The sequence below is a fragment of the Atractosteus spatula genome, chromosome 1 (genome assembly GCF_055471065.1).
Source record: "Atractosteus spatula isolate fAtrSpa1 chromosome 1, fAtrSpa1.hap1, whole genome shotgun sequence".
NCBI lineage: Eukaryota > Metazoa > Chordata > Actinopteri > Semionotiformes > Lepisosteidae > Atractosteus > Atractosteus spatula.
The window spans coordinates 51,779,883-51,807,693 of record NC_142706.1 but is presented as its reverse complement, the minus strand read 5'-3'; the positions used below and the strand labels follow the sequence as shown (position 1 = coordinate 51,807,693).

Here is a 27,811-nt window from a genome sequence, read left to right as displayed (position 1 = left end):
ATTATCACCACATCATTGCCTGAATCACAGCCTTGATTCAGGCACTCTTAGAATGGCACCATTGTGACTAAATATCACTGAGCTACGTAACTGCAATGGGGTTATCGTCATAAATGACAACTTTGTGCATGCCAACAAATGGTGGTCTGAAAGATGAATTCTGGCTGTCTCTGTCAATTGGCAGTGGTATAACACAAGCATGCTGGACAAATCACAAAAGAATTACAGAAGCCCGTGTTAGAGAACCACATTGATTTGTTGGCAAAAGCATAAAGCTGTGGAGGGAAAATAGTCAATTGGAATCTCATAATAAAACACTCCGATGACCTGCTTTTGTTCAAGAAACCACCACCCTGAATCTTCAGCATCATAACACTTAACATACAAAATGAAGTATGTTAACAAGTGGAAACTGCATGTGGAAGTGCATCTATAACTGAAAACTGGAAGGATTGGGGTGTAAGGAACACACTACCAAGCCATGTTTTTGATGACCATACCCTGGCATTTCTCAACAAATGGTTAGATGAGGTCCTTGGATCAATTAATTACTAAACTCACTAAATCACTAATCACTAACCCTTCTTGTGTTCTTATTTGTTTCCACTCGGGACTTGTATGAAAGCGACCCCCAAGTGATGCAACATTTCACAAGACCAACCAATAGCTTTCCCAGAAGTCTACATTATCACTTATGATAACTTATGATTATAAAGTAAGAACTTTTACAGTCCCTTGCATATTGGAAGGGAGGAAAGCACTGTAGGGGTGAGGGCTCTGGACTCAGAACTGGTGGGTTGTGGGTTCCAGTCCCTGCTGCCCACACTGCTTTTCCCCTGAGCAAGACACTTTATCACAGCTACACACATGGATGCCAGCACTGCTGGAACTAAAACCGCAAAGGGATATCTTCCCATCCAGGGGAGAGCCATGCTTTTCCAGTCGTCTTAATGAGAACAGTGTTTTTGTATTGTTATTGCTGTGGCAGGATGACAGGTTCAGGCGCGATGGCGGCTCCTCTTTACTGCATCCCCCAGAATGCTCCAGGGAATGACTGGCCACCCCCAGTAAACTGACCCGCTTGGCGAAAGATAATCAGTCAGGTGGCATTTAAATAAACAGGAAGCAGAGGCTTCCAGCTGCCAGTCATTGTCTGCTGTCCAGAGAGAGAGCAGATCCTCTGCTAATGCTCTGCACTGGCAGGAGAAGAGAGAAGGAAACGACAGAGCAGGGACCCTGGGACTGTGGAAGTGCATGTTGAGTTTTGGGAACTTTCCTTTGGAAGAGTGGGAAGAGTTTTTTTTAAATGGTTTGAATGTTCAGGAGGGAAAGTTTTTGGCTTCAGAAAGAAGCCAATAAACATCTTAGCTGCCCTGCTGTTTATCTTAAGAAACTTCAAGAAGTGCATTTAAAAACCTCAAAGAGGACCTGAGGTTCTGTTTTCTTTCCCACACACTACAAATAAAGAGCAAACGGTTACCTTTATGGCTGTGTTTGTGTGTTTGTTTTACCTAGACCTGCTACTGTAATGATCCAGTTATGGCACCCCACCCCTGGGCGTATCAAAGTGTCTATCAGTACAAACAATAAACAGTAAAAGCCAAGAAGATGAAAAATGGCCAGGGCCACAGCTAATTTATACATTTGTGTATCAACAATTTGTGTTTTCTCTCCTAAAAGCATCAGGACAAAGCATGTCTGACTTCACTCGGAAATTGTGACTACAGACATGCAGAACTGTAGCTGTAGTTTAACCATAAAAGCAGAAATGTAGAAGCAATGGAAAGCTCATGTCCAAATTGAAAAAATACAACATTATATCCGTGAGACCTTCAGTCCATAGGATTAAAAACATCAGGACTAGATCACAGTGTCAGACATGCAGTTTTCAGAATTTACAGTTGCTCACTAAAATATACGCTTATAGATTAAGCACAATAAGGCTTTATATTTAAAGAGGAAAAAAAGCTACCTGTATATATCCAGTATCAAAAGAAACTATGCTAAAGAAAAACCTGCTTACAAATTATAATCTTAGCCTAAACAAAGAAACACTAATATTATTCTTCTTAAAGAGAATTCAATAATCCAGTTTAAGTATTCGACTGTGTAAATTAGATGGAACAGAAAAGGTTAATTAAATATTTTATTCTGTAATTTAAAACCTAACACTTCAAATACAATTAGAAAATGCAATACTAAAGCTAAATGACAATACAGCCCATACGCAAGAGTAACTGTACAGCTGAGTGCTGCAGATTGCTGAAATTCAATACCAGAGGTACTCACATAGCAGAGATTCCAATCCATTCCAGTGTAGCTCTTTGGCAAAAACTGCTTCTAAATTATATGTTTGAGCTAAGTAGCACTTAATCAAATAACTAAAGAACTGGATGTGCCAAATCCTTGCAATGGATGTAGCTTTTGCACTGGAAAGGCCGGTATTACTCAGCAACAGTGTCCCGTAAACGTACAAGTACAATTATATTTTGTCCTTGAACATACAATATTATAAACTTCAACTTTAATAAAAAGTTTGTCAATTTTTTTTTACAGCCAACCAGAAACTAAAGCAAACCTGTGAACAGAACATACCAAACAAAGGCTACCACTGTGCAGGTTTGTCCTGCTTTGCTAAAACAATCTTAATTTTCTTCAAGAGTTAAAACTTCACTTAAGTCAGCTTTTTAAGGAAAACTCTGAGGCGCACATTTGACGCTTTCTTCTTGTGAAGAAAAGTATTTACCTAAAAGTATTCCCATTCTACCAAGAATAATTGTAGTGTAAATCTCCCCAGACCTGGGGCCCTGCCATCCTGAGCTCACAGCCTCACAGGGACTCTCTGTATATTCTTACTAGTGCAAGACTCATCGCAGCCACTGGAATCCTAAATACAGGCTATTACACCAGTGAAAACAAACCAAGGAAGAGCAAACCTCTCCCACACGGAGAGCCACGGCACGATGATCAGACTGGGAAAATTGAATCGGCATGCAAATAATCCAGAGCAGGCAAATCTCTCCAATTGTTATTTAAATCACACAGGTTCTGTCAAATCAAGCTAACTGCCCTCGGTGCAAAACATAAACGTATTTGCATACGTTGAAGGTTTTGACAAGGCATTTATCTAGTGCCTGTGAAATAGGTTTTTGTTGTTTTACAAGTTAATGGATCTCTCAATTTTTTCCCTCTCACAGGTTTAAAGACCCGTTGTGTACATTGCTTACATTAGTTTGCATGGTCTAAGCCTTGAGGCTTTTAAGATAGGGGGAGAAGCACACTATCTTCAACTTTCACTAATCACAGTGTTGCCAAGAAACATTCCCCTAAGCAACCCCTTCCAGTTATATGTTTCAATAAATAGACCCATTTATTCTAAAATACATCTGTCTAGTAACTTTTGCAGAGGAAAAAAAACAGACAAGCAATCATTTACAAACCAGTGTTTGCTGGGCTCAGTAGTTTAACATCTAGAATAAAGTGTTCCACAATACTTGAAAAATACTGTACTATGTACCTTTCATTCCATTTTTACATTAACATTTTCAACATCAGCTGTAAAGGGCAAAACGTCCAGGAGGCATTTACCCATCGGCTCTTTATTCTTATTGAAATCAAAACTTGTAGCAGCTCCTTAGGTGAAAGTGTTTTAAAAGCTCCAACTTTTTAAAAATAAAACGTCACGCTGTCATGATGCTTCAATCTCTCCATTCACTTTCCTCACAATCTAAAGTCAAGAATGTGCATCAATCGCTTCCGTTAAGTGAACAGTGTAATTCACATACTGTGTAAACAGCCTTATTATGCGATTACTGCTTTCCCATTAAATTACACAGAGTCAATTCAAGCGTCACCAACTTTAGTTTACATTCCAACTTTCTCACAAACGTTGCTTTGCTTCTGAGGGCCCATGTCAATATTCCCTAACTTTCAGCCACAAAATTTGAAAGCTCAATTAAAACTCTTCTCTCTGTTTTGGCTAAGAAAACTAAAACCTGAGAACTCTCCCTGTCTTGCTGCACAATCCCTCCTTCCTTCTTCCAAAGCTGCACTGCTTCTCTGAGCGCGTAGAACAAGAGTGTGTTCTGTTCCATTTCCCCACAATTTGAAATGCCAGTCAATTTTTAGGGGAAGTAAACACACGCATCTTCAGAGAGCTGGGCTGTGAGGCTTCCATTTTTGCAGTGTATTTCCCTGATACCGAGGCGCTGACCACAGAACTGACATGGGTTTTGCTGATGACAAAGCGTTCAGCCAAGAACCCAAAGTATAGCAAGCCGAGGACTCACACTACCTGTGCCCTGCCCAGTTCCAGCCACGCTGTTTCAACATCTACAGACACAGCTGAAGGGAGGTTACCACAGCCAACACCACAATTCTGGAGCACGCCTGCACAATCTGTTTTCTGCACCCAATTCAGAAACGAGCTCTGAAGAAACTAAAGGAAAAAAAATACTTGTCAACTTATTTTAAATGAATTGATCTGCTGACATTCATAATCAAACTTTTTGTTCTGCAGAGAATATGACCAAACAATGCAAATGCAATTTCACAGTAAGTAACTCAGGAAGTGTCACATGCCGAGATGAAAACAAATTTAACAATGCTATGATGAAAATCAATTATTCCTTGTAATTTTCTAAGATAAAAAAAATAAGACATGGAAAGTAAACTCATTTTCACCTGATAATTTGAAGCATTAACAGTTCAATGCAAATCATGAAAAACAGCCTCTTACAAAGTCTTTTAAAGAAGAACTGCCACACTATCTTTATATTTAGGGGTTAGAAGGAATCTGCATTGCTGAGTGCATTTCAAACCACAATGAAAGTCAACGTGTAAAACCTCCAATTTACATCACAAAATAGACAAAATGTCCATGTATGTGCAGCACCGCATTCTGTGTTTCAGAACAAGGCAACCAAACTTCTTGTGAAGCAGCTCTATTACAAACAAAGAGCCTTGTGAATACATCTCTTTTAGTCCAATAGAAATATTGCTCTTCACTTCCGAGTCATTTCTGCCGACAAACACTACTTGTTTGTTCTTCAAGGAGATCACATCGGAACAGTTCTGCAGTGAAATGTCTGCTGCACAACCTGTAGTTATTCACTCGTACATCACATTACATTGGCATTACAGTGACTAGTGAGCAGGAAGGGCCACTTCACATCCCAGTTCCTGGGAACTCTTGATCTCGCCATTGGCGAGTCCAGGGGCCTGCAACAACACGGTGACCATACAGTACTTTCACAAAGTTCATGATTTTTTGCTTAATTCAGAATTTGAAGAAGTTTGCGACACCGTCAATAAATTTATTTTGTTCCCGAGATTTAATAACCGGTCTGAGAAACTGTATCTGCAGTTCCACTTTAAGACAGAATTTCATCTTTTAAACACTTGAAATCTCACTATGAACCACAACCTTCATTGGCGTTTGGCTACTTCGATTTGTATTGAACTCTGCACCCATCAAACAAACTCCAATTACCTGGATTTCGTGGAACAAAGACCATCTTTCCAAAAGATTTGGGATTAAGTGTTTCAGGTGAATGCAATGAGTGCTTTTAGAGCACTGACCCAGAGATGCAGTGCTCTGATCTCATACAAGCCTGGGATGTTTTGTTATATGAGGGGACAGCTTATGTTGAGGACAGTAATTAAGGCATCCTGGGAACTGCAGTAATTTAGAGAACAAAAAATATCAATGAGTGTTTCTGTTCCCAAGTGGATAGCTGACTCGTCTCAGTGATTTCACTTCACTGAATTACAAGCCAAGCTATGATCATTTACAAAATGGAGAATCACACTAAGTAGTTTGCTTGTTCACAAAATCCCAAGGCTGTTCCGAAATCCTTTAAAGATGTCCCAAAAACGAAACAAACAGCAAGGGAAACAGTCAGGGAATTCTGTCTTTTTGATTAAATTTGGCTTGAGAATTTTCAGAAGCAAAGCCTACAACTTAAACCAACATGAGTAACATATGAAGGAATAAAGTACTCAGGCAGGATATCAAAACAAAATGATATAATCTAGCACAGAGATCATCAGTCAGGATGTCTGAAAACACAAAAAATAATATCCCTTGCTGGAGAACTAACATTAAATTTTCATGCTGTATTTAATTTATAATGGGCGCTAAATTATTAACTGCAAATGCATTTTCCATTTTGAGGGTTAGCAGAATTCTACAAGCACCATTGTAAATGGGCTGTTTTACAATGCATTCTTCAGGAACTCCAAAATAAAGTATAAGGGATTATGCAAGCACAGTACAATGCAGCTAAACAACAGACTTGGTTTTGTTTTGGACTGCATTCTTCATAACAAATATTCCTTGCCCCCTGTTTATAAGTAGATTTCATGTATTTCCTAATTGGGATTGTTGTGTTGCTTCCTATTGAGCAATCATGTGTATCTAAGAAACTGAATCTTATCCCCTTGTATTTTTACTTTCACTACTATTGCTTAAGTGAACACTGGGGACAGAGGACTAGAAAAAAAGCACTCTAATCAGTCACATAGTGGCCATGATCATTTAAAAACCAACTTTTCTGAAGAATAAACAACACAAGAAGGATTACCTAAAAATGTCCAAATCTGTTCTGAGAGCATCTACCTTTGAGCTGCTTCAGCAACAGTGTTCATTCTGAGGAGAGCAAACAACAAGCAGCTGAACTGAGAAAGAAATCTCTAGAGTCTTACAGCATTCTACCAACTATACTATGCTATATAATAAGACATTTCAATTCATTGGCATGAACATCATAAACGTTTTCTAACGGTCAGTTAGGGCAAAGGTATAACCCCTGGAAAATGACTAATGTTGCATCCATTCATAAATAGGGAAGTTGCAATGAATTCTTTCAAAAGCTGTATGCAAACATGGACACACAAGACATATCTAGATTGTCACAAGGATTTTGATCACGTTCCTAATAAAACGAACTGTCAATATCTTCGAGCAGCTGGCATCCAGAGAGTAGGTTCTGGTATTGAGAAGTAGTTAATGGATAGAAAATGAATACAGATAAGCGAAAAATGCTCAAATTGGGGTGTTAATTCATGGAGTACTCAAGGGATGACAAGGATGTCTACTCTTATTCATCTTAATAATCATACGTGCAAACTTAAAAATGGTAAACAGAATATAGGAATTTACGGGTAAAATGTGGAATTCTAATCAAAATATATTATATTAGAATTGCACAATGCATGTACGAAGACCTGATAAGTTAGATCACCTTGTAAAAAGAATCAATCCAAACAGGAGCAACCAGATACATTTCTAGGCTCAAAGGAACACCTGACTCTGACAGGCTAAAGGAACTGCATATTTTTGGTGTTGATCAGAGAGGACAACAAGGGGACCTCATTTAAGTATTCAGAATGCTCAAAAGCGCCAACAACCTCAACCCAATGGACTTCTTCAGAATCAAAAGTGAAACATTATATTTCAGCTGAACAGGAGGCACTCCATTACTCAGCGGGTTTTGGGAGTCTAGAACCAGCCAATTTCTTCAAGTAGATACCCTGGCTTCTTTCAAGGAACAGCTTGATGAGCTCCTCATATCGGTCAGCTGCAAGCAACCAAACCAGCTCCTAATGGCCTCCTCTCATGAGAGACCTGTCTTATGTGCTCAGGAATAGTAGAGACACAACCACTACAGGTTCTAGATACAAAAAAATCTAGACTAAAATAATTTAACTTTGAAGACAAAACAACCATTTCAAAAAAGTGCAAATCGGGAATTTGGAAAAACTGAGTCTCTATTTTCTTACGTCACTCACGGATTTCAGAAGAAACATCCTGCTCAGATCTGGCTTGATGCCCAACTTGAATTGCAAGATTACACATTAGTTTGGATAAGAAAAACAAAAGCACCTTTTTAAATAAATAACAGAACAAGTAAACAAAAAGTCACTCCCATAAAGCTTTCCTGTTTCTAGGAATGATAAAAAAATGATAAAAACAAAAGCCTTGTGAAATGCCTCAATTTGTTTAAACATTTATAATACAATATAATACACTACATTACACAATGTAATGCATTACTACTATGAGTTCTAAATAACAAAATATATTAAACAATGTGGGAGATACAGTTCAGATATCTGTAATTCTCCACGTGACAGCTGTCTCCACTGGCCCTATCCTGAACAGAACAGGCTTTTATTTCTTCTTCAATCCTGGAAAGATCTGCAGGAAACTCAGCAAGGCCTCAGGCTTACTAGAAACCTCTTAGAGCAGTACTTACTGTCATTTTAATTTGCAGATAAAAAAAATATACAAGATATAAAAAATCATGCTGCCCTACTGTTCTTTGACTCAGAAAAGCTGAAGAAATATGAAATCAGAACCAATACAGTCAGAGCTCCAAAAAGTGCTTTATCATCTGATAGACGGGTTTTAGGTCTAGCGGACGTTCTGTTATGTTAATGAGCGTGGTGCAATGCAGTGATCTAGACATCCTGAAACTTGCCAACAGTAAAAACCAGGAACTATTCCATCTCTGAGTACTCTGTACACCCTGAAGTCCCCCCCCCCCCCACCAAAACCCCCTAAAATTGCGACATACCACTCTTTTCACTTGGTCAGATTGAGATGACTACACTGTGAATGGCTGGGTCAGCAGAAATTTCAATCTATGCATTTAAGTTAATTGGAACTGTGAATGATGGAGACAGAGTCCAAGCTTAAAAGAGGAAGTTGGGCAGACTAGGAAATGAAGCAAAGTTAAAAAAATGCAGAGTCAATGAAAAACATAAACCCGCGATGTAAATCTGGAGTCAACACTCCAAAACACTTTGAGAAAGTGTGTCATATGAATCACAAGATCAAACCAGTAACACTGAAAAGAGGTTTTACGGTGGTACGACGGTAAACTTGACAGAAGAAGCAGCAAATCAATCTCCTATAAGTGAACACTAGTCCAGCTGTCCACCTCCCTGATTCCCAACAGGGGTTCTACATCTGCACAGAGCCGATACAGCTCAACAAGGCAAGATTCGCTTCAATACAGCGCAGCCACAGTAAGCCCAGCCATGAGACCATTGCCCATTTGTAAAAGGAACAATTCTGAAAGGACAAGCGACTTGAACCGCGGAGCTTTCTGAGGCTCGGCTAAGTGTTACATCTCTGCAGGCAGCATGAGGGCCAACCGGCAGAAAAGCTGAGTCAACACTTCAGCAGCTGAAAAGCTGCCTGTAAACAGCACTGATTGAAAGAGCTTAACAACTTTAGCCTTGACCTCAACCAATCAGAGGCTGTGAGTCCTCCCCCCCCTCCACCCTGTCCCAAACTTTGCCCAGAATGGTTACACTTGCGTTTGTCTGGAACCAATCAGAATGTCACATGTGCAGGGTGCTGAAGCTAGATTAGAAACAAGTGAATGAGTGCTCTGGAAAAGGAATGCTCTCCTGTATATTTTCACCAAGTTCTTGGTGAAATATACAGGACATAAAGAATGGCTACCTACCGTGACATCTTAAATTAAGCGTGAATGCATTTGCTGTTCAGTTGTCATGTCAACTGGTGTCAATTTTAAGTTTTAAAATAAGTGGGTTTTTTAAGCAAATATAAAAGTACTACATGAAACAGACCAGATCCAAGGCTTTTTCTTGTTACTGCCATCTAAGCTTCAGGGTTTCTTTCATGGCTACAAAACACTTCCTGAGCTAAAATACTTTATTAGAAGTTTGGCATAACGAGGTCTTGTTAAGAAAAGGAATAAATACATAGTCACTCTTGTGTTTCATTGTTTTTCCATGCTTGCAAGGGAAAAACACTCCTTGCACCTGAAACAGAATTTCAGCTTTTAAAATCTAAACGTTTGAAAAATATCAGCTTTAATTTTCTGGTATTAACTTTACTAAAAGATACAGCATAACTCTGTTGTACCGCTATAAGAAAGTTCTTGTGAATACAGAACTGCCAGACTTAATTGCATCCACAACCTCAGTGCTCTGTTCAAACTGCTGTTCCCATAGCTTTCATGACAGACAAGTCACACAAGATAGACGTTTTGTTTTTCCAAGGCTAGCTTTTATTTTACCAGGCTCACTGTCAGATTTTACAGCCTGGAATGCTGTTCAAAAATTAATTGGACACTGTTTTAGCCTGAACTGGTTACTTTAACTCACTCCTAAGTTTTCATCTCAGGGGTGGCAGCACTCCAGACTTTCCAACATGTTGGCATAAAACAGGATTTGGATCTGAACCCAAACCTGCCATTAGCACTCAGTGTATCTGTCCTTATAGACAATCTTCCAGATTGTATCACTGTTTGGACAACACTGAGAAAGATCAGCTTTTCTCCAGTGATACACTTGAAGAATAATTAACCAATTCTTTCTTAAGTCTCTGATTATATAGTAAACGTTTGCAGATACCCTAGAACTGAAGTCTGGTCATAGGTTACATATCTACAGAGCAGGAATGCTTCAGCAGGAATAGTTTCCCCCTACTGGGTTAATACAGAAGACAAGAAAATAGCAACTTCATCCACATATCATGCACATCGAGGGAGCATGAACGAGCAGATCTGGCCAATATCAAAAGGCCACAGCGATAAAAAATAAATTACAGCCAACAATCAAGTAAATTATGCAACTTCATACAGTACTGTATATTAAGAGCAGTGAAAAGGGTACACTTACAACATTCTTTTAGATCAACTTCCTACTTCTATAAAGCAAGGGTATCCACCTTGGGGCACAGCACTCTGACAGATTTAAGTAGACAGGAGGACAGAAGCATGTTTCTCACTCCCCTGTCTTTTAAATCCCATGCTGATCCATTGCAAGTGTGCTCCAGGCTGTTGGCACCTTAATATAGGCAGCAGCTCACATATATTCCCTAAGCATCTTCTTACTGATTACACAGCAAGAGGTCTGTGATGAATTACACACAGCTAATACTATGACGAAATGCATTAACTGTTAAGCAAACAAACCGTGCGTGTATGATTCCACTGCGGTTTTCATTTTGCGTACGGAGTCTGCAATGTCATAAGCTTGATTGTTTCTTTGGATTAAACCAATTTTCTGGACCAAAACAAATTCCAAGAAAGCTTATTTTTTCCTCTTCGTCTTCTCCTGCGGCAATAAAAAAAATAACACACTGAAAAATTGATGTTTTCGGAAATGAAAGACTAAAAACCATTTTGACACAAATCAGGTCCTCTTTAGATAAACGCATCTCTCACACAAAACCCCATTTTGCTCAGTTCTGTCCACAAAATAAGGGCCAGGCTGAGTAAGAGGAATGGTGAGGGAAGGACTGCTTATTTTGCAAAAACAGGTGCAACAGAAGAACACCTTCCTGTAGTTATTTTAATTAAATAATGTATAATTGGGTTAATTGGGAATAAGAGCAAAAGAGAAGTCATCATAGACAAATATTTTCTACAGGCAAACAACCCTCCCACCGTACTGCATGCAGGACTTCTTCCACAAGCCAAATATGACCATCCTTAATCCCCAATTTCTATTTTAATCTGAAAAGGCCTGTACCTGGTCATACAACTACAAAAAATACAAACACATGAAGTGTCACAGGAATAGTCCAAACACAATGGTCAGCCAAGGCTGGAGAGGCAGTTCAGGCAACTCTCTGTTCAATAAGAAATTCATCTCTCCCTTGTGAAACCAGCACAACCAGTGCAGCACCAAACACATGACATACTGGATACCCAGCATGAGGATCACAGCACTTCCCAAAGCCCAATCTCAGATTCCACAGTGACCAATCTCGCAACACAGCAGGGTCCTGCTTTAACTTCTGTTCCTTCCTCAATCCAGGCTCCCTGAATCAGCTCAACAAGGAAAACTTTGCCCTCTGTATTAATGAAGTGCCTCTGCCCAACAAACATGGTTCTAGTACACAGCATCATTAGGATGCAATACCCACCTCTTCTCCCCCATCCCATTCTGTGCTTCTGAATGCCATTCTTTGAAGTTCAGAAATATACACACACTTGCTACCATATTAAAGTCATTTAATACTATCAGGTGCATGTGCTTGGAGTTATTTTTTGAATCCCAAAGTTAAAAAGATATATATCGTGGACCAAGGAACTGATACCTTTACTCAGATCTTCTAGGATGAAAGACAATTGAAATTGCTAGATACAGCATTCTCACAGGTAGTGGACCCCCCCCCACCAGGAAAGACCTGCTACAACAGGAGGTGAAGATGTTCACTTAGTGCCATTAAACAGTGACTAGCTTTGATCTTGCCTTTTAAAGGAATATGACACACAGTGTTGTGCTCACAGCTTGTGAGGAAAATGTGCCTCACTACATTACAGAAGCACCCGAGTCCTCCACTCTCTGAACCAGGCAATCAGGGCTGTGGAGGTCTTTGGGCTGACCCCACACTTGTGTGTTTTTACAACCATGGTGAAGGATGGTTCATCTGACCTGATTGCCTTTCTCCTCTGTGTTATTAGCGCCTCTGGATTTGAAAACATGCATGATTTGGTGTGGTGAGCAGTTTGTATGCTGCAGTCTGACTATGGCATCTTGCTCTGTGGAGTTCTCAGGGCAGTGTTTTTGATTAAACTGCCTGCCAGTGCCCCAGGTTGAAATTGTCAGTCAGTGCCTCTACAGTTGCTTGCCTGTCTTGCCCTGCACTCTGAATTAATGCACAGATATAACAATCCTGGAGTATTCACTTTTACACACTGTTGACCTTCGCTGAGGATGTCTTTCCCTTGGGGTTCCATGCTGACATACCTTACCTTAGACACTGCTGCTCGTGAACTAGTGATGCGCAAGTTGACTCACACCCACGAGCACGTGCAGGTTCAAAAAAACATATTTTAGATTGGGTCGGGGGGGTGCGGGTTCGTTTCTCACAAGCGCTGGCGGGTGTGGGTTAAAAAAAAGCCGACCCGCGCACCACTATCGTGACCCATCAGAAAGATGAGAAAGTTATCTTGGACATTGAAGCTCCTGCCAAACATACCCCAACAATCACCCCTCTTTCACAGTCACTGAGGTCTCCTCCTGCAGCCATGCTAGCTATAATTATAGGCAACCAGGACTGTCCAGCATTTTACACAGGACCCTTAGTTAATTCCTTAACACATGAGCCACCTCTTTGTGGAAGCCTGTGCTTTCAATATACCTGCTGCCCCACATTTTCCCAGTTGTTTCCATTTCTTGTTCACTAATTGTATCTACAAAATGCCACGAGCCAATTCAATTCATTAGACCGCAGACTTTAATATTTAACAACCAGAACACATACAGGAACTTCAATACCATCACTTTCTTCTTAATTGAATATGATTCACAATCTATCCAATTAAATGTGTTCCAATCCATATAACCTTCTGCCTAATGACCATATATTAAAACACGACTGACTACAATGAGGATTTAACAAAACTGAAAATCATGGCACAAGCAAAAAAAAAAAGAATACAATAGTTCAATACTGAGGTTTGTTTCGACACAGAAAATAGGAATCACTGAAGGCTCCGTCAGGAACAGCTGATTTCATTACAGATTAAGGATGACTGCTTATGAAAAAAGATCATGTCTTGAGCAGCTGTCTTGATGGAAATATGGATTTTATTACATTTTCTTGATGTTTTGATGTAAGCTGCTAGTTTTGGAACACGTCAAGAGAGACATATGGCATTTTACCAGAAAAATACATTTTTTGTTGAATACCTATTCAAAAAATCATTTGCTTTAAAAGCCCAAAAGCTGAGATAATGGCACAAATTGAAGCCAAACTTTCTTGTCTGCAACCTCTACAGAATGTATGAGGTGATATAAACCCTACTCCTGCCCACAAACTAACTACGAGGCTTAACAACACAGAACATTTACATGTTATCTTTACTGTTTTCATTTAATTTATACATACATATTCATTGTATATTAACACAATAGGCAATTAAAATATTGTGCTAGGGATGCATACCGTGTTAAACTAGAGAAAAAATAAAATCTCTCAATAGCTGCAGGGTAATTTAAATGCCTCAAGAATAGAGAAAGGTTTCAAACACCACAGATGTAGCACGTTTAAGTGCAAGCGACAATTCATTGATCTGCTTTGGAGTCTCGCACAAAGATTAGCTTGTACTTTCCCCATCACACAGCTAGGAAGTGTCATCGGGAACAGACTAAGAATCACAAGGGGCTCTACAGTAAGGTGTCTGTCCTGCTAAATTTAAACGCTCAGTTCAATGGTTTCCTTGTCATATGTTTATGAATAGTTTATACATAAATCATTAATCATGATCTGTAGTCTTTGGTTTCTTTTTCCCATGCTTGACTAGTTCTTCATTTACTTTATAACTAGACTTTGCCAACTGTCTCTGAATACATTCGTACAAGTGATGCTCAAGTGCTTTACCTCTTTCTGACCCTGTTCACGAACGCGTATCGTAGGATTAAGATGGCAGACTGCCTGACGTGATCAAAATTCAGGAAGTGAGGAAATCTAGTTTTCATGAACACATCCCTGCAGATTTTGTTCTTTCAACAAACATTTAAGAAGAGTCAAAAGCAACAGAAAGGGAAGTGAAACAGATAAAAATTCAGTCTATCCACTGGGCCAAAGATCACGTTCCTAATAAACAGTTGCGCTACTTCAACTATTATCATTTCGAAACATCAAACTGGCAGGATAGATGCACATTATTGTACATCACTGGAGTAGCGAAACTGTTTGACTCCACATAAGAACACGGAAAAAGATTTCTATTAAGCGACACGATGCGGCCTGAGCCCTCATTTACCGTTTATTAATAGTGTTCGGGTTTACGAAACGTTTTGTATTATGACACAAAAACTGTTTCAGTTTACAATAATCTAATCAGTTTAATAAATTACATTTTAAATATGGCTCAAAATGGGGTACTCGAAATACCTTTAAAGATTAAGTGGTGTTTCATAATTACTCATAAGGCCATCACTCAGCCTTTTTGGCGGTTTTAATGCATCTTTTCCTTAATTTAACTCAAATTGAATATATAAGGCGATTTTTTCAGTATTCCCTTCAGCACGCGAAATCATGCTTTGAAGTTACAGATGAAGACTACATCTGACTGGATATTTAAACAGACGTTCAGTGGATAAGAGCGGGGAAAATTAAATCCCTTTGAAGAATCAAGTAATCTGGAAACAAAAATAAACTATATACACCACACACATAGTGTCATCACAGACGTACACAAACACCCTGAGAGAAACTGGACAATATATATTGTATCAACTTAAACAGCTTTGTCCAGCTGCTGTGTGACCTGTGCGCTGCCGTGCTCCAGTTAGAACTACGTTACATTGAATCCCAAAGTCCTATCCAACATCATAAAGGTGGTTCATGTAAAAATTGCACAATTATATGCACTCATCCAGCAAAACAACTACAACTGAATTGTATAATCGCCTGGCTTGTTCGGTATTTCATTAATTTTGTTAAAAGCCCAAGTCATTTTCTGCGCAGAAAATCACTTAAGAAATCATTTCTACCGATGTCCGTGAGCGCAGGAATAAAAAATGCACGACTACGTGAAGCCCGAAATCCTAAAAGCAGCAGCAACACAAAACTCAGAAGGCAAAATCTCCTAGGTATTCTGCAGGCACAGCTCCCTGGTATTAAAATATCAAGGGGAAAACACTGTTGAACACTGCCAAGTGCCATCTGCGGTTCGCTGCAACCACTTGTGTCCGGATAGTGGATGTAACAGACCTGACCCGAGAAACGAAGGAAGAATGTCTCACCTACAGTAGCCCCACGCAGAAAACTTGTAAATTACACAACAGCACCTCATTTTCAGCTGTGTAAACAGCTGACCTGATTTCGAAGAAACACATTTACAGTACGTACCTCTAACAACACAACCAGCCACAAGTTGCCAAGAAAGAAAAACAGCTGTTGGGGGTTAACGCGTTCAAGGAATTCTCTTACAACAAATACAAGAAAAAGAGGCATGTGCATATTTAAGAGCAGAAGAGTGTTAAGGCAAAAGCAATGTAGCTTTAACTTACGTAACGTCTCAACTTTTTCTCAGGCGGAGACTTTCTCAGCCAGCCCGAACACACGATATCTCCCCCGCTCATCCTCTCGCTCTTTTTCCTTGCCGTGGAGACGTTTGTTCCGGGCGTAACAAGCGAGCAACTAAAGAAAAACAAGACAAAGTATTCTAGTTTGCCGTGTGTGCAAAATCAGAAGTTCTAACTGTGGATAGGCTATGATCTATCGTTACTGCGATTTAAGATAGCAAGATAGATACCGACACTCCTCCCTCGCGTTTCTGTCCCCACGGTTGCCCGACTCTCAAATTCCAAACACGACTCTTGTTCAGTTCTTACTGGAAGGTGGGGGGAAAAAAAAACTTGATTCAAACCACTGGATCACTTTCGGCGAAGAACAAATACGTAACGAAAAGTTTCTTTTCCCGCTTTCCACCGAAGTATTCCGTACAATTCGGCGTGCTGTGCTGCTCCTCTCTGAAGGATTTCTTCCTACACAGAAGTGACCTGTGTTTTCTCTTTCCGAACTGCAGGCTGAAACTCGCCAAGTTTGACGTCCTGGGAAAGAGTGGTATTGTGTCTCCGGACAAAACAAACCCCTTTACTTTAAGCTGGAGCGTGGTTTAATAGAGTTCCTCCCGTTGTTATTTTTCACTGCCCGTGTGGTGCAATTTCACCTGGGATTTCTCTTCCCACCCCGACCTTCCTCCCAGTTTCAGTCTCTCGCTCCCTGTGTTGGCTGGTTGATTGACAGTCAGGAGCAGCGATTCGCTCGCGTAAGTCAGTCTTTCCCTTAAACTCAGCCTCTCAGGGAGGGGGGGGGGGTGAAAGCAAAGGGAATAAGCAAGGAGCGCTACATTGTGGGACTTGTAGTTCCTTATGATTTTGAAGTCGTTGGAGAGCTACTGGCAAAGTCTTCTTAGTTCAGCGATCCTACAGAAACTAGCTGAACGCCCGTGCTAACGATAAGGGTTTCTGCATGACAATTAGACGTCGCGAATTCAGTTTCCTGAGTTACACGGCTACCTGCTCCGCTGGAGCCCTGGTGGTTCTCCAATGCATGGAACTACAGTAACCAGGATGCAGCCTTGTATTTCTAGGGATCGCTGTGTAATATGAACGCTGATACACACGGAGGGAAGGTAGCTCTTTGTGGGAACTGCGAAATTTCAACAAAAGGATGTTGGCTTACCATGTATGGAAGGTTACTTGATTCAAGATCTACAGTATGTAAATAAAACCCCGTCTTACCATTCACAGCTGTAGCCTTCATTTTTCCATACTCTAAAAACATTTTTAATACATTTTCCTAACAACATACTTACATGTGTTAGGAAAAGGAACGCTTTTTGACCTTAAATTGTAAAAGGCGTGTTATTAGTACTAGTAATAACAATAAACAATTTTTAGCAGACGCCTTTATTCAAGGCGACTTACGTACGAAACAGTCGTTAAACTGTAAAAAATAACAGCGCAAAAATAATGTAGAGGTGTATTAAACAAAAACAATTATAATAGGGCGATGCAATAATAAGTTGTAATATAATAACCAAACCCATATTTGGGTATATATTCCTCTTTAACAAATAAACACAGTGAATTTCCATTGTGTAGTTGGTGTATTTTCTCTTGGAAGCACTTTGATTCTTGTAAATTAACCCTAGATTCATCCAGTTTTATATCAAGAAAGACCAGATCTCCGGAGGACTGGAAAACGCAAATCTAATAAATGTTAAATACACCGTAATACGGCCTAAGCCATGTATCCTGCGCTATACTTTGTGTTACCTGCTGTGTGTAATAATATAATTCCTTACTTCATTCCTGTTTACGCTTGTTATAAGGTTGATGTAGTATCTCATAAAACTCGAATCATGCAATACCATAAACTAAAGAAAAAACGAATGTCTGAATTTAATACAGGAAAATAGGACAATACGGAAAAAATCTAAACAAATTATGTACGCTATCTAAAACCAGACTGATGACTAGTTGTGTATCTGTTTACAGTTTCAGGGTAAACACAACAATATGACAAGCGCACATATCAGCTCACGCAATGCAATAAGAAAATGGTCGGATCAAGAGATCAAGCTGTTTACACTATTTCAAAGATAGCACACCCCTGTAATAAATCGGCTCCCCGCTGTGAAGTGGCACTTTACTCATGAAAAGAGGGGGAGGGTATTTCAACGTACGTAGAGATCCGAATTGATGATATAACAAATATATAAAAGTATAACATGTTTTGAATGTCAGTGAATTAGGTTGTTAATCGGAACATAGTTCAAGTGTCAAGCACGACCATCTGTACAGTGGACTAACCCTTCATCATTTACAGAGTGTTTATATTTATTATTTGGCTAGAGGACTGTACACTTTACTAAACCTAATCAATGAAAACCCATTGGGGTTTGTTTTCCAACTTTTAGTTGTGTCCGTCAAAGTAGAAAACTGATCATTGCTATTTTCTGTTGTCTCTGTTTCGGGCTTGGTGACCACTAGTTTCAGGGTAACTCCATTGGCATGTCTTCTGTAACCTTGGGGTCACATTAATATGAAAGTACCGAATGTTAAAGCACTACCATTAGTATGGGACAAAGCATTAGAAGCACCAGAAGTAAAACAAGCCCACGCCATCTCTCTAGGTAGCACTGAAATGCTTCGGCATGAAGAGAAAGGAATCTGTGGAATGTTATTGTGATTTTAAGCTTCAGTCCATGGTTTCTTGGAGACCAGTGTCCCTTGAGGTTATGCTCTTCCCCTGGTGGTTTCTGGTGAAATGTTCCACTTTGAGCCAGCCACCATTTAACCCAGTGTAACCCAAATTTTATTTATTTGCTGTTTGCAGGTACTGGTTCCTTTCAAATTGTATTAAAATAAGTGAAGCTGAGATTCTCAGACCCACTATGACATTTACAGAATATTTAGTTTCTGACAGTGCAAATACTCAATTTTCACATCACGTCAGATAGGAGGGTTAAAGTGTCATGTAACAGTGAAGAATGCAAATGACTTTTGTAATTACCAGCTCAACAGATATCTAAGGTATATTTTTCACCAGCCTTGGATATAGTCCAAGAATGCTCCTCACACACACAAAACAATAGAAGTCAAATCTATAAGGTAAAACTCAGTTTCCTTTGGTACATTGCTTGGTCTCAACAGAGCTTGGAAATACAGTGTTTTCAATTTGACAAGAAGAAATTAATGTACCAATGAATTTATGGTTTCAACATATTTAAATATATTGATTGATATGAAGATGCATACGGTCTTTACACTCAATACCTGTCCACAACCAGGAAATAAGATTAAAGGCATCACTGAGGAGATTCAATAGATAGTACACTGTTAGCAATCATAAAATTTTACTGTCACAGAAAGCCACAACCGGGATCAGATACTATGAGTGCAAAGTGACACAGAGATATTGAAGCACTAGTGCCTGATATCTATTGTAAAATTTCTTCCACTTGCATACAGCATTTCTGTTAATATGCTCTACATCTGATGACTGTCATGTCATATGTCATGAAGGACAAGACTATTTCCTTGGTTTTGGCTGACAAACCAAAAAATGTCAAGTTTTTGTTAACATCAACAACAACAATAATAATAATAATAATAATAATAATAATAATAATAATCGTCATCATACTTCCTTACACTTATATAGCACTTTTGTGGATACTCCACTCAAAGTGCTTTACAAGTAATGGGGACTCCCCTCCACCACCAATGTGTAGCTCCACCTGGATGATGCAATGGCAGCAACAGTGCGCCAGAACACCCATCAAACATCAGCTATCAGCGGGGAGCCGAACAAACTCCTCCCATTTTTAAAACCATTCGATGTTGTTCTTATTTGAAATACAGTATCTGGTGAAACATATCTTTATATAATATACATATATTGTACGCAAATATAAGTGTTCTACTATGTTTTGTTGTTTCACATACAGATTACAGAATACTTTAATGTATACATGAAATGGCATGAAATTAAGCAATGATGTATACAGTACATGAAATGGCATTATTGGGCATTTCAATGTTCAGAGGGTTCTCCAGTGTTGCTTGTTCTGGGTTGTGATAAGAAATGTTACTAATGACAGTAAAGTCAACTGACAGTTTCTTATGATTTGTCATTCTTGTGTCAGATTATCTATCACCTGAGAAAATACATTTTACTGCACATAAATGAATTTAGAGTTTATTGTCATCTACAATTCATACCGCTTGTGATGAATCTGATTTTGATATCATACTGATAGTTGTATTCTTGATAGTTGCATTAAATAGGAGGTTAAATAGTGTGATACTTCAACTTTAATTACTCAAAGCACTTGCTCTTGGAAGCAGCAGCCTTCCAGGTATATTTCTAAACTAATTAAAAACTCAGTTTTATTTTGCTACATACAGTACTGCTGTATGGGGAAATGTATTAAACCTAATGGCAATCCTATAATACATGTTTCTAGAACCACATCAGAAAAAAACAAAACCACAGACTGCAATTCTCTATTTCATTCTAGAAGCACAGCAAGTTATGAAACTAATTTGGATAAAATGTCGTGTATTAGTCCGGATTTACTTACTTCTCTCGGCTTTTTTTTTCTTTTGAAAAAGAAACCAAAATGCACCCTACAGGTATGCTGTGCTGTAACAGCATGTTTTTGAAAATGTGCCCTGATACAAAAATTGAAAGAATACTGTGCTCATTATCTGTTAGAGCATCAAACAAATAACAAATTGTTGTTAATGCAAGAAGAGATTATATATTTGGCATCATGAGTCTGTAAAGAAGTGAGAGATAAAAATACATCACAGATCAGTCTCAGAATCCCTAGGCTAGGATATCTCATGAACAGAGTGAGAAAATGAATTCTTGTCACTATATTATAAGTAAAAAAGATTTCCTATATCAACATGTGAAATATAAATGTTTGTTTCATTTTTAATGGAAGGATATATGAATTGCAATTAACCATCTTGAATGATCCTGGATCCAGGGATGATGTATGAATGTATAAACTAAACTAATATATAAAGATGACAGAGTTGAATACTTTCATCTCATTATAAATGCTGAAATGTAGAGGACTCTTGCACGTTCCACAGATGTTTTGTAGTTATTATTTTGGGAAAAAAATATTAAACCATGTTTTGTGAAGACGTAACAATGTTTATTAGAAAACATTCAAGCTGAAACATATAAAAACAATTTAGATTTTTTTCTAATCACTTTAGAGCTTCTGGTAAATAGATGTGGAAAGATGGGGACTACAGAACTCCTTAGATATGCTTTTATTACTGAGTCACTTGCTATAAATGACAACTGATTTTAAAAAAAATGTTTTTGTATTTGCTAATGGCAGTGGTGCCTCAGAAATATAAGTGTTAGTGAAATTTTGGTTTCTGATTAATTATAAAAATAACAATGAAAGCTATTAAACTTGAAAGCAGACATTATGAGGTATATACTGTAGTTATGGCATACATTGCTGCACACAGCATTTGGGAACACTAAAGACACATTTGAAGAGGATTTTTGCACACCAGACGAAGACCTTAGCAGTTATCAGTGAGTGTTATTAGTCATGTTCTGTTTTACTTTAACTGTTTACTTTCTCTGCCAGCAGCCTGAGTTTAGAGACATTCGTTGTGCCACAGATGAAGGACAGTAATAACAGTATTTTCCTTACAGTACAGAGAAAATAAGATTGATGAACAGTAAAACACTGTTAGACAGCTCATTGTGTAATAATTGTAGGGTGCTCTTAAATATACCAAAAAGTGATTTTGTCACGAGTCAGAAATAACATGTTCATCATTGCCTCATTTCTGTAATTTTCATAAAGTGGGATAGAATGCGTTTTAAATTTGACAGGGATACTACAAGCATTTTTCTGACATATAAATGTCACAAGAATAACTTTAAGATGTCAAAATAAGCAATGCTTATAAGTAGTGAACATTGTTGAGCCCATTTCCCTGCCGATGTTTATCACTATAATGGATTTGTACGTTTAAACATTTAATTACAAAACACACTTAGAAGCTCTATAATGTGTCTTACTTTACAAGGACTCTGCAAGGATATGGAAAATCTAAACTAGGGTGTGATGTGAGGTTTCCAACTGTCCTTGTGGTCTGGAATCCTTCTGTGTCTGTTTGAAGTCACAGAGAACCCTGCACATGAGTGAATAATTCATTGGATCCAGTTCGGAGTTAACTGGACCAGTGGTCTGTGAGCCCTGCTGAGGTAAAGAGACAAACTTCTCAAAGTTTGGTAACTCTGGTGGTCATGGGTAGATGATGGGTATAACATAGGGATTCTAAATACAAAACAAAATTCTTGACTTGTTGAAATGTTCATAAAGGGGATTTATCGCATACTGTAAAGCTAGCTATCCAAAAGAAGAGTCATGTTTTTTTTTAATCTAGTGTTTCAACATTGAGTCACATCTTCAGAACGTGGGTGAAAAGTAAGCTAGTTAAGACTGTAAGTGACAGCTGAAATGTGATATTCAGGAATTAATGAGCATTTTGTTCTCTTATCTCATTTTCCAAAGGATAGCTCAGGCTCTTTATAGCTAAAAATCAGGGCACAGTATTCACAGGAACAAGATTTTGTAACAAGGACAGGCAGGGGAGTATGGATCCTTTGCAGGACGCTGGAGAGAGAGAGAATACCAATCCAAATCGCTAGGCAAAACGTAATCCAGGAAACAAGCAAGTAGGTCTGATAACAAAAAAGGCTACTGGAGAGCAACAATCTGAAACGCCATTCTGAATCGTAAACGAGGGGCGAGCTAGAAGGTCAGATACCGAATATAAACTAGTGGTGAATAATGCACACTTGGGAGCTCAAGGAGAATCCGCAATAGTGAGCGGGGAAGTGAGGAAAGAGGGGAACTGAAATAGTGATGGGAGTGAACGGTGATAGGTACATTACCTGCGTCCTGAGCATTTGTTAAACACAGTGCACGTGGGAATGCGAGACGGGTCAGAAACACGTGTGGAATGCATAACAGTACCCCTCTGGGGCAGCTCCTGATGCCCTACTAGCCAAAGTGGGATGGGTGAGAAAAAAGTCCAGAATGAGGTTTCAGTCCAGGATGTCAGCCTCTGAAACCTAGGAACGTTCTACTGGACCGTAACCCTCCCAGTCAATCAGAAACTGGCGGGAGCCTCTATGCCATCAGGTGCCCAAGATTTTATTCACCGTATAGGTGGGAGAGCCATCCATGAGTTGGGGGGGAGGTGGATGTGGTTGACGTCCAGACAGTGGGGATTTGTGGTAAGGCTTCAGGAGGGACACATGGAAGCTGGGGTGAATCCTGAGGGTAGGAGGGAGGGAGAGGCAGTACGAGACGTGTGTAACTAGGGAGAGTACTCGGAAGGGCCCTATGAAGCAAGAACTCAACTTACTGGAGGGTTGCGGGAGAGGAATATTCTTGGAAGAAAGCCAGACAAATTGACTGTGACGTAGTCGGGGGAATGGTCATCGGTGTCTATCGGCAGAGATCTTCATCGGCAGATGATCTTAGTAATGCTGTCCAGGCCTTCTTCCATAGTTCCGGGAGGGGGGAGAAATATGTCTGAACAACAGGAACGTCAGTGTCAGGAATGGTGTTGGGGAAGAGCGGGGGTTGATAACCGAGTGAGCAAAGAAATGGAGACATGTCCGTGGAGGAGGTGTAAAGAGAATTGTGTGCGTCTTTGGCCCAGGGGAGAAGGGAGACCCAGTTATCTTGGGCAGTGGAGACATACACTCTGAGGAAGGTTAGCAGGTCCATGTTTATCCTTTCCGCCTGGCCAACGGGGTGATATCCAGAAGTGAGCGAGGAGGATGCCCCCAAGATTCGACAGAACGCCTTCCCAAATTTATATATGAATTGTGGGCCCTGTCAGAAATGATATACTTAGGAATGCAGTGAAGTCGAAAAACATGCAGGACAAAAAGATCAGTCATTTCGCGGGCCGATGGGAGGGACAGAAGAGGGACAAAATGCGCGGATTTAGAAAAGCGATCGATAACCACCATGATCGCAGTTTCACTTTGGCTTCTGGGGAGATCCGTAAGGAAGTCAACCGAGAGATGAGACCAAGGTCGTGTGGGGATAGGGAGGGGTTGCAAGAAGCTTGCCTTCTTCCGTCGGGAGGTCTTGATTCTAGCACAGGTGGGCCAGCACGTATTCCGTTACGTCAGACTTCAGAGAGGGCCACCAGAAGTCCCTGGAGATGAATTCAATGGTTCTACGTGCACCTGGGTGGGCGGCGAAACGGGAGTCATGACCCCATCGAAGAACAGCCGAATGCACAGAATCAGGAAAAAAACAGTCTGTCCGGGGGGCACTGAGGAGCCACTTTGAGGTTCCGAAGCACGTGTCTCACCTGGTCTTCAATGTCCCAATGCACGGCTGCGAGGAACCTGTCAGGAGGCACGATGGGCTCAGGGGAATCTTTGGACTTGGAGGGATCATGAAGGAGGAAAAGGGCATCGGCTTTGACGTTCTTGGAGCCTGGGGAATAGGTAATGAAAAAACGGAAGCTGGAGAAGAACTTAGCCTGGCGAGGGTTGAGGTGTTTAGCTGACTGCAAGTAGGCCAAGTTCTTGAGGTCAGTGAGAATAGTAAAAGGATGATGGGCCCCCTCCAGCCAGTGCCTCCACTCCTCCAAGGCGAGCTTGATGGCCAAGAGCTCCCTGTTCCTGATGTCATAATTCATCTCAGCAGGGGATAGTCATTTTGAAAAGAAAGCACACGGATGGAATATGCCCTTCTTTCCATGGCGTTGAGATAAAATGGCACTGACTCCAAGGGCAGAGGCATTGACCTCCAGTACAAAGGGGAGGGCAGGATCAGGATGACGGAGAACAGGCGCCAAAGAGAAGTGCTGCTTGAGGCAAAGAAAAGCCCTGTCGGCCTCAGGGGTCCACTTACCTGTCTAGGGCCTTTACGAGTCAGAGCAGTGATGGGTGCCACAACAGAGCTAAAGTTCCGGATGAAACGGTGGTAAAAGTTAGCAAAGCCCAGGAACCGCTGTACTTGTTTCAAGTTCTTGGGGGCGGGCCAGTCCCGGACATCGGAGACTTTAGCAGGGTCCCTTCTCAACCCTGAGAGAGGAGATTATATAGCCCAAAAAGTGGATCCTGGCAACATGAAAAGAACACTTCTCCAATTTGGCATATGATACAGTAGGTACATTACTTGCGGCGTGAGTGTTTGTTAAACACAGTGCAAGTGGGAATTCAAGACAGGTCAGAGACGCGCGTAGAATGCGTAACAGATTTTGTACAAGCCCATCCTGAAAATGTCAGAATTTGGTAAAACTGATCAGATTCTACTAAACAAAGCGAATTCATGAATTTATATACCTTCGTGCCGAATCTCTTCAGATTGCCTTTCTTGTACTCTGAGACATTTTTTGTGAATGTGTTGGTCATCTTAAAATTTAAATTTTAGACCAATAATTCACAAAATGTGAAGCAGTTAATAAAATAAAAGTCTATACCAACATTAAAACAAAACAGAATCATAATAAGTCTTTTTAACTGCCAAAAGGAAATGAGAATGGTTAAGTTCATAAATAATTGAGAGTTATTGATTTGTACAAATGCTCAGAAGCAAAGCCTGTGCAATGGTAAAAGTTGTATTGCAAACATATTGGTAAAGATTGTAATTAGATTGTAAAAATCCTCAATAAACAATAGATCGGTATTCTCTTATTACATTCTCATGAGGATTTTATTTCGATACATCATTCTGTTATTTGACATGGTGAACCCAGGGCATGGTAAACCAAAAGTGGCAACGACATTAGACAATGAGCTCTTTTTCATCCTCTTAGTTTCCTACTTTGGTTGTGTGTGTCAAAATAAGGCCCTATTTAAGCTAGAAATCGGCATGTTAAAACTATTTTGAGGTACAGTGTGCTCAATGAACATGTTGTCAGTCGGCCCGAAGACAGCACTCTGCACTCTGGACAAAGGTGAAGGTGGGGAAAAGCAGGTTCAGAGTACAAAGTGCATAGGGCGAAGGGCACAGAATCACTGCACAACTCCTGGCTGGAATGCCAGCTCATTACAAGGCACACTCTAGGCTAGAATTTCCCAACCATTCAGGAATCCTGGATGAATTCCACTTTGGGCTTTCTTAAGATGGCATACCTAAATTTTACCAGTGAAATCAATTCTTAAATTAATTCCTTATTTCTTTATCTGGTCTGTTGTGTAGTGGGGTTGCTGGCACAGAATGGCTGCCACATGTTGGTTGCATGTTAGATGAGAGCTGCAGTTCACTGGTAGTTGAAGTGGATCCCTCCCTGTTGGTATAGGGCTTTGTGATCCTTTAGGAATGAAACCACAAAACAAAATACAAGAGATTATTACTATTTTCATTATAATATACATTATTATGATGCACATTATGTACAAGTCTTTGTTCTTTGAAAGAAAACATTGTGGTAAATGACCACAAAAATATGGGATACTGGTGTAAAAATACTGTACATGAAAGTCTAATATGTACTCCCTGACTCTTCTATGTTGACTCTAACAGAAGACATTGTTCACACTGTGTTGTTTCAAGTACTGAGCTTGTGATCAAACCTACTCATTTTTATTTTCTCTTATCTCTTGCAAGCTGTCACACAGCTAGAAAGCACCAGACAATCATCTGTATATATCACAAAATTATGTTTTACATAATGTAGGAACATTGAGGCCCACCTTTGGAAAATATTTTTCTGCAAATGTTAACCCAGCTAATTTACAAGACTACGATTTATGAGATTATTAGTGATTCAACCAACAACTTTAAATATAAGAATGATGTCTGAGACACTTATGTTCAACAATATTCGATGAGCATTATTGTAGTATACACCAGTCAGGGTTTGAAATGATATTGCTGCTTGGCCCCCAGTTAATGCATGATGAGATAAGAGATAAGAGAGTCACAGCACGGATAACACACACCTGTGGAACTTTGTGTGGTGTCCAATGACTCTGTGTTCCATTTGAGAAGTGTATTCTCCTGCTGCAATCCTGATGTACAGTCCTGGTGATGGAGGAACACCGTCTGCTGGCTTTCGTACCATGTCCACTGCTAATTAATTACAGTACTTAGTTGACTTGCTGCTTTGTTCAGAGTTTTATTTGATTTGTTTCTTTGGTCAAAACCTACTTCAAGGGTACTATCTCCCACCTCAGCGTATAGAACTTTACACAGCCTCTTCTCATCTTAGTTGCCATTATTTCTCACTAAACAGCTCTAACTAGTTGATCAATTGATGGAGAACAGCCACAGCTGGCAATAACACTGTATCAGACACACCCACAGTGAGTGTCCTTTCCTTCTACAGATATCCAGCAGTTCTGAAACTTAGAAACTGCTTCAGGGTTGATACCAATTCCAAATCTAATTTGACATTTTTAAGAGCTGAAAGCAAATTTACAAATATGCCCCAAACAGAAATCTGAACTCACCGAGCCGGTGAATGTGGCTGGAGCACAAACCAGAAGACGAGTTCCTCCAAGAGCAGTGTTGGGATCCAACACATTAGAACTACTGAACACCACTGAACTCTTGATTGACTTAGTCATAGAATCAATTCAGACTGTTTTCAGATTTAAACATAATAACCTTTTGACAATTGCATTTCACACATAAAATAAAAATCCCAACATTTGAGCAGTAAATAGACTTCCAAATATTCTAATCGAGCAACTTGTTAAGTAGGTATTTAAGCTCAGATGGCATGAAAACCAGCAGTAGTGAGAGTATTTGGGACCATGATTGGGAAA

General features: G+C 39.8%; 1 protein-coding gene across 14 annotated transcripts in view; it reads right to left on the bottom strand.

The window, feature by feature from the left end:
• The window catches only part of gab1 (GRB2-associated binding protein 1), a 93,814-nt gene extending 77,008 nt beyond the window's left edge, over nucleotides 1-16,806 (bottom strand). For 8 of the 14 annotated variants that reach the window (XR_016090792.1, XM_088910059.1, XM_088910086.1 and 5 more), the window contains exons 1-2: nucleotides 16,257-16,745; nucleotides 16,012-16,141 (exon numbers count right to left, since the gene is read on the bottom strand). Coding sequence is in view for 13 of the 14 variants with exons in the window: in XM_088910059.1 (XP_088766185.1) it covers nucleotides 16,012-16,083 (72 nt within the window). In the remaining variant the exon portion in view is untranslated. Of the gene's footprint in view, nucleotides 1-16,011; nucleotides 16,142-16,256 lie in introns of all 14 variants that reach the window. The other 6 variants (XM_088910068.1, XM_088910141.1, XM_088910158.1 and 3 more) reach the window with 5 other exon arrangements.
• Nucleotides 16,807-27,811: the final 11,005 nt, after the last annotated feature.